Source organism: Musca vetustissima, unplaced genomic scaffold, assembly GCF_032173495.1.
Source record: "Musca vetustissima isolate MV318-11 ecotype Yass unplaced genomic scaffold, APGP_CSIRO_Mvet_v1 utg19267, whole genome shotgun sequence".
Classification (NCBI taxonomy): Eukaryota; Metazoa; Arthropoda; class Insecta; order Diptera; family Muscidae; genus Musca; species Musca vetustissima.
The window spans coordinates 106,933-114,614 of NW_026875507.1; the positions used below are offsets into that span (position 1 = coordinate 106,933).

The 7,682-nt window shown below is 39.4% G+C and overlaps 1 protein-coding gene across 1 annotated transcript; it reads left to right on the plus strand.

The window, feature by feature from the left end:
* The first annotated feature begins 243 nt into the window (after positions 1 to 243).
* On the plus strand, positions 244 to 4,889 carry LOC133337994 (solute carrier organic anion transporter family member 1A1). Its single transcript, XM_061546183.1, has 7 exons — positions 244 to 307; positions 380 to 568; positions 2,075 to 2,231; positions 2,295 to 3,044; positions 3,106 to 3,358; positions 3,784 to 4,078; positions 4,141 to 4,889. Exons 1-7 carry the CDS (start codon positions 244 to 246, stop codon positions 4,887 to 4,889), a joined length of 2,457 nt encoding a protein of 818 aa, XP_061402167.1.
* The last annotated feature ends 2,793 nt before the right edge of the window (positions 4,890 to 7,682 follow it).

Below are 7,682 nucleotides of genomic sequence, written 5' to 3' on the forward strand. Positions count from 1 at the left end.
GCTTTAATACCCACCACCGACAACGATAAGTGAACAAATCGAACGAAAAATTGCGAATTCTTTTCTTTTTAGTTTTCAAAGCTTTCTCCAAAAATATAAAAGAAAAAAAATAAAATATCGGCCGTGGGGAAAGTTGAATGTGAAAATTATTTACAAAGAAAAATCGAAACGATGTTTTAAAAATTAAATTTTAAATATTTGTTAAGTGAATTAAGATAAGAAAAGATCGGAATCTAAAAAAATATGCCCATACCAAATCGTAGCTCAGATTTATCCGCCATTGCGGTTAATACAAATATTCCAGATGGTTTGTGTGAACTAAAAAAATATTTTAAAAAAAGAGAAAGTAATTTTAAAAGTGTTTTTGCAAAATTTCCAGATAGTGTCGATTGTGGAATACGCGTTTTGGGCTGGTGCCGTGGCCCTTGGTGTCAAAAATATGCTCGCCTGCGAACTTTTGTCCTGATTTTGGCCATTGCTGGCCTTATCCAGGGCATGTGTGAAACATATTTTCGCATCTCAGCAAAACAGGCGGCCTTGGAGAATGGCTGGAATCCCCTGGCTGTGGGTAAGTTAAAAAATTCCGATTATTTTCCACATCGATTTTGTTGTTGTTAATCTAAGTTATGGCGAAAAATTTTTTCCTTTATTTGTTGTTGTTATAATTTCTAATATCAAAATGTGTTATCAAAATAAAGGTTGTGTACATTCATAGATATCGTAGCACAAAAAAAACATTATTAAATGCCAACGTTTCCGGACTTATCAATATGTCACACATCTAGCAAATCTTCGATCAATCTAAAACAAATGTATGAATAATATTTTTTATTTGGTTTGGTGAAAAATATTCTTTAATAAACCCACGCCTTATGGGACCCCTTGAAAAATATTCTTTAATAAACCCACGCCTTATGGGACCCCTTGAAAAATATTCTTTAATAAACCCACGCCTTATGGGACCCCTTGAAAAATATTCTTTAATAAACCCACGCCTTATGGGACCCCTTGAAAAATATTCTTTAATAAACCCACGCCTTATGGGACCCCTTGAAAAATAGTCTTTTATAAATCCACGCCTTATGGGACCCCTTGAAAAATAGTCTTCAAAAAATCCACGCCTTATGGGATCCCTTGAAAAATAGTCTTCAAAAAATCCACGCCTTATGGGACCCCTTGAAAAATAGTCTTTTATAAATCCACGCCTTATGGGACCCCTTGAAAAATAGTCTTTTATAAATCCACGCCTTATGGGACCCCTTGAAAAATAGTCTTTTATAAATCCACGCCTTATGGGACCCCTTGAAAAATATTCTTTAATAAATCCACGCCTTATGGGACTCCTTGAAAAATATTCTTTAATAAATCCACGCCTTATGGGACTCCTTGAAAAATATTCTTTAATAAATCCACGCCTTATGGGACCTCTTGAAAAATAGTCTTTAATAAATCCACGCCTCAGTTGGCCCTTGAAAAATAGTCTTTAATAAATCCACGCCTCAGTTGGCCCTTGAAAAATAGTCTTTAATAAATCCACGCCTCAGTTGGCCCTTGAAAAATAGTCTTTAATAAATCCACGCCTCAGTTGGCCCTTGAAAAATAGTCTTTAATAAATCCACGCCTCAGTTGGCCCTTGAAAAATAGTCTTTAAAATAAATCCACGCCTCAGTTGGCCCTTGAAAAATAGTCTTTAATAAATTCTCGCCTAATGAGACCCATTTTTAATAAATTCACACCTTATGGGACTCCGTCTTTAATAAATCCACGCCTAAAGGGACACCTTCTTTAATAAATCCACGCCTAATAGGAACCCTTCTTTAATAAATCCACGACTTGTGGGACCCATTGACAAATATTCTTTTATAAATCTACGCCTTATGGGACCCCTTGAAAAATATTCTTTTATAAATCCACGCCTTATGGGACCCCTTGAAAAAAATATTCTTTTATAAATTCACGCTTTATGAGTCCCCTTGAAAAATATTTTTTAATAAATCCACATCCTGATGGATCCTTGAAAAAGTATTATATAAAAATTCCAAAATTATTTTTTTTCTATTTCCCTTATTTCCAGAATGGCTCCTGGTAAGCAGTGGCATATTCCAGGCCATATTCGCCTTGGCATTTGCCTATTGGGCTCATCGAATCCATCCGATCAGTTGGTTGGGTGGTGTTATAATATTGCAAGGTGTGACCTGCATTATATCAATGTTGCCATCCATTATGAATTTGTAAGTGTTGCCATTTGAGAATTTCGAATTCCTCGAATAATTTTAATCCTCTCTATGTTTCAGTGCCGATGGCTTGCGGTATACGGACACAGCTGCCGAGGATAGTATTTGTGCCACAACCTGGCAGACGGGCAAACTAATATCCCAGGCGAATAGCAAATATTTAATTCTGGCAATGTTGTTCGTTTTACAGTTCGCCCTGGGACTGGGGTCATTGGCCTTCTACACCATTGGGATAACTTATATTGATGATAATTCCGATTCCATAGATAGTCCGGCTGTTATTGCCACAGCATTTGGTGCCAAGTTGGTTGGCATGCAAACCGGTTCCATGTTGGTGATGGGTGTTGGAGCCATCGGTTTGGGTTGGTGGTTGGGATGGGCCATATTGGCCCCCGTGGTTATTGTCAGTGGTATTCTATTGGGTCTGTTCCCAAAGCAGCTGCCGAAAACGGTAATACATCAAGCGGCCCAAAGAATTATTGAAGAATCACGTAGCCGTCAATTCGGCAGCCAATTCTCAACCTACATCGATGACACGGCCTTCGGACCTTCGGTGAAACGTGTCTTTGGCAATAAGTTGCTAATGTTCAATATTCTCAGTATTATGTTTATACAATCGGGTTCGATTAACTACTCCCTGCAGGAGGAGAATTATTTACAATCGAGGTTTTATTTACCCTTTAGCGAGGAGGATGGTTTGGAGCAGGAATGGAGGTCGAGATTTGTGTCGTTCTTCATGAAACCCGCTGTGGCAGCTTTATCGATGTTTATTGGTGGTCTGGTGATATCGAAATGGAAATTTAGTGGAAGGTAGGGATTTTAATTTTTGGTTGGAATTTTTAAAATAATGAAAATGTAATTTTTTGTCCAGGAAAATTGCTGCCATCAACATGGGCCTGTGCGTGAAGCTCTTGGCCATTTATATCGCCTTTATCTTCATCAAATGTGATGTGGGACCCATTGCCGGGGTGACAAATGGTAAAATTGAACAGCCAGCCTGTTCCCGTAATTGTATTTGTACACCAACCTCATTTATGCCTGTGTGTCCGGAAAATTCCACTGTCACGTATTTTGCACCATGCTATGCGGGATGCTCCAGGAAATCGATTATTAATAATGTGGAGGTAAGTACTTCAGATAATTTCAAAACTTCGACCTTGAAAAAAATTATTCTTTAATAGATCCGCACCTTGTGGAGTCCTTGAAAAAAATTATTCTTTAATAGATCCGCACCTTGTGGAGCCCTTGAAAAAAATTATTCTTAAATATATCCCCACTTTGTGGGACCCTTGAAATAATTATTCTTAAATAGATTCCCACCTTGAGGGACCCTTGAAAAAATTATTCTTTAATAGATCCCCACCTTGTGGGACCCTTGAAAATTTTTTCTTTGATAGATCCCCACCTTGTGGGACTCTTAAAGAAATATTTAAATAAATCCACGCCTTGTGGGATCCCTGAAAAAAATATTTCAATAAATGCACGCCTTGTGGGACCCTTGAAAAAAATTATTCGGAATTTAATTTTTTTCTATTTTTGTTGTTTCCAGTTATTCGAAGGCTGCAGCTGTGGTGGCACCGATAATTATGAAATGGATTTGACCAATAGTAAGCGGGCCACCCTGGGAGCCTGCAGCAGGGATAAATGTAATGAAATGTTGTGGATTTTCCAAATGCTAAGCCTGTCAACGGCTGTGGTTTATGGCATGACAACCATTGGAAAAATTATTATCAGTTTACGAAGTGTTCTGCCCCAAGATAAAGGCCTGGCCCTGGCAATGGAGGTGATGTGTGTGGGCTTATTCGCCTATATTCCGGTCCATCTGGCCTATGATGTTGTGTCACGTAAGATTTCCATTCTTTCAAAATCTAAAATATTCAATGTTAACAAAAATCTCTTTCCGCAGGTGTCACCTGTATCTATTGGGCGCCGAATTATGCCCAATGTCTGCTGCGTGAAACACCCAAGCATGGCAACATTTTGAATATATTAACGGCCAGTTTAATATTTATTGGTTTGGTATTCGACATCCTCGTGTTTGTTTACATAAAGGGTCTGAACATTTACAATTGTAAGGTGACCGATCACAATTACACCCCTTCGCTATATTCAGCGGTACCACAAGGTGATCCCACGCATACGGCAGCAGGTGGCAGCCCGGTGACGACAATGACAACTGTATCTCGGCAAGCACCACCACCACAACCCACTAGACCAGCACCAAATCCGGAAATTACGGTATTCCGACAACCCAGCACACTGACAAATTCATCGGGAGGTGGCAGCAGTGTTGTCGAACCATCAACTAATGGTGTAACCTATGCTCAGGTGGTATTCCCGCCAGATAAACGTAAGCCGAATGATGGTAGTGCCAGTCCTAAACGTATGGCTGTGAGGGCAGATGTTCCGCTGCATCACCTATCGACAGATGATGTTCGCACACAATTGAGTAATTTGAAGTCGTTTAGTCCTCAGAAAGCCACCGCAACAACAACTTCCGATACCACAACTACTACCACGACAAATGAACAAATTTCAAATAATAGTCCGGTGGCAACTGTGAAGAGCTCCACAGGTGCCATACCCAAAAAACAGAAGCCAATCGAAACCGATTTAGATGCTATACGACCCCAGAGTCCTGAAACTGATTTTTAGTACGATTTTTAAGTTCTATTTTTCATGACTTAGGTTACACTTTTTTTGTATTTTTCATATATATATGATTTTTATATACATACCTGCATACTTACACGTTCATAGATCGATGTTACTACATTCTACAGTACATACATACTTACATACATATATACATAAATATACTTCGAATTCAAGTTTTGTTTATTTTTTTATTGCTAAGCTATTCTAGGGTAAATAAAATTTATGATCGGATATAACGGTGAGTAAAGAGGTATTGAGTCTAAATTTTTCGGGTTTGAAATAGGAATATGTCATTATGTGGGACCTTGAAAAAAATTATCCTTTAATAATTCCACGCCTTGTGGGACCCTTGAAAAAATATTCTTTAATAATTCAACGCCTTGTGGGACCCTTGAAAAATATTCTTTAATAAATCCACGCCCTGTGGGACCCTTGAAAAAATTATTCTTTAATCAAATAGAGCATGTTGTGATAGACGGAAGACCATGTTGTGATAGACGAGGAGCGAATATCGATTCGGACCATTACCTTGTGGCAGCCAAACTTCGCACCCGTCTTAATGTAGAAGAAATCCATGGACCATGGTACGATCAGGAGTGTCGTAATGTACTGATGTAAAAAACGCAGCGTAGCAACACGTAATGTGATGGAGAATTATCGGGAGAAACGTATTTTCAGAAAAACGAAGAAAGAACAAGAAAAGTGTGAGCAAATCGATATGCACAGGAGTCAGAATGAAGTCCGAAAATTTTACCAACGAGTAAAACACTAAACCGAAGGCGTTGGTGCTAGCACATCCTCCTGTAGAGATGAAGAAGGTAACCTGGTGACAGATACAGACAACGTGCTGAGGATCTGGAAGGAGCATTTTGTAAAACTTCTGGTATCAAATAGTAGCGGTGAAGAGGATATCCCAGAACCAATAATAGATGATGGTATAGAGTGTATACCACCTAGCCAAGATGAGGTCATAAAAGCAATTAATCGGCTCAAGAACAATAAAGCAGCAGGAGCCGATGGATAACCAGCCGAACTATTCGAAACTGATGGCCAGACGCTGGTAAGGGGCATGCACCAGATGATTAGTACAATTTAGCTAGAGGAATTCATGCCCAATGATTGGAACCTCATCATCCTGTGTCCCGTGCACAAAAAAGGAGACAAGACGATATGTGCCAACAATAGAGGAATAAGTATCCTTCCCATCGAATATAAAGTGCTATCCAGGGTGCTGTGTGAACGACAATGGTCAACGACATTATTGGACCATACCAATGCGGCTTCAGACCTGGTAAGTCCACTATTGACCAGATTTTCACTCTGCGCCAAATCCTGGAAAAGACCCACGATGCCATGTCTACGTTCGGCATTCCTGCATAATTAATACGGCTATGCAGGATAACTTTATGTGGCACAATGTCAGCAGTTAAAGTTGGAAAGGACTTCTCGGAGCCCTTTTATAACGAACAAGGATTCAGACAAGCTGACAGATTGTCGTGTGATCATTTTAACATCCGGCTGGAAAAGGTCATACGAGACGCAAAGGTGAACAGAAATGGCATACTTTACACCAAGCAACACCAGTTACTCGCCTACGCCGATGACATCAACATAATGGGTCGAACATTGAGAGCGGTAACAGCCACCTTTGAACAGTAAACGGCGAGAAGACCAAGCAGATAGTATCAACGCGCAAGACGTTCAGTAGACTCGGAACTTGAGAACTACAGCTTCGAGGAAGACAAATATTTTATATACCTTGGTACCGCAATAAATATAACTAATGACATCAGTTTCTAAATTCGGAGAAGGATTGTGATGGCCAACCAATACTACTATGGTCTAAGTAAGTGGTTTAGAAACAAGCCCACCTCCCGCCAGACCAAACTCACACTCTACAAGACGCTGATACTACCTGTGCTGTTATATGGATCTGAAGCATGGGTATTTGCGCAAGCAGATGAGGCTGCTCTTGGAGTGTTTGAGAGAAAAATTCTCCGAACGATCTATGGGCCGATCTGCGTTGACGGTGAATATTGCCGTCGAATGCACCATGAGCTGTGCTAGCTATTCTCGGACATCGGCATTATTAGACGTATTGAGCTGCAGCGACTACATTGGCTAGGTCATGTTGTGAGAATGGATGAAGATGCCCCAGCCCAAAAGGCATATAAAAGCGAACCAGCTGATGGTTCACGCAGAAGGGGAAGGCCACGAATAAGATGGAAAGATCAAGTGGGGGACAACATTGCCGAATATGATCTTTAAAAGTGGAAAAACTGCGCAAAAGACCGACGCGCCTGAAAATGTTTTTTAAACTCGGCTTATGGAAAGAAAGTTCTTTCACAAGCCAGCTAAGTGAGTGAGTAATAAATCTACGCCTTATGGGAACCCTTCAAAAATACTCTTTAATAAATTCACGCCTTGTGAGAAAAAAATTCTTCGTTAATAAATTCACGCCTTGTGGGACCCCTTCAAAAATATTCTTTAATAAATTCACGCCTTGTGAGTCTTTTGAAAAAATTTTTTCGTTAATAAATTCACGCCTTGTGGGATCCTTTAATTTTTTTAAATAAATCCAAATACATAAATAAAAAATTGCTCTTTAATTTAATCTTTTATTTTCTATTCCAGGTTGACAATCAAAAACGATCTACAAGTATGTTTGAAAATATGAAAGGCCCGACAATTAAATCTTTTGGAACTATCCAGTTCACGCAATCATAAAATTATACAATGAAGGATTGCAGCAATACCATAGAGGCCAATTCTTGATGCCGTTTAAATTCT

What these genes read in the sequence shown, in the direction of transcription:
- LOC133337994 (XM_061546183.1), top strand. Translation starts at nt 244, where the DNA reads ATGCCCATACCAAATCGTAGCTCAGATTTATCCGCCATTGCGGTTAAT. An exon ending in TTGCCATCCATTATGAATTT is followed by an intron (nt 2,232 to 2,294) that starts GTAAGTGTTGCC and finishes TCTATGTTTCAG; the next exon opens with TGCCGATGGCTTGCGGTATA. An exon ending in AAATGGAAATTTAGTGGAAG is followed by an intron (nt 3,045 to 3,105) that starts GTAGGGATTTTA and finishes TTTTTTGTCCAG; the next exon opens with GAAAATTGCTGCCATCAACA.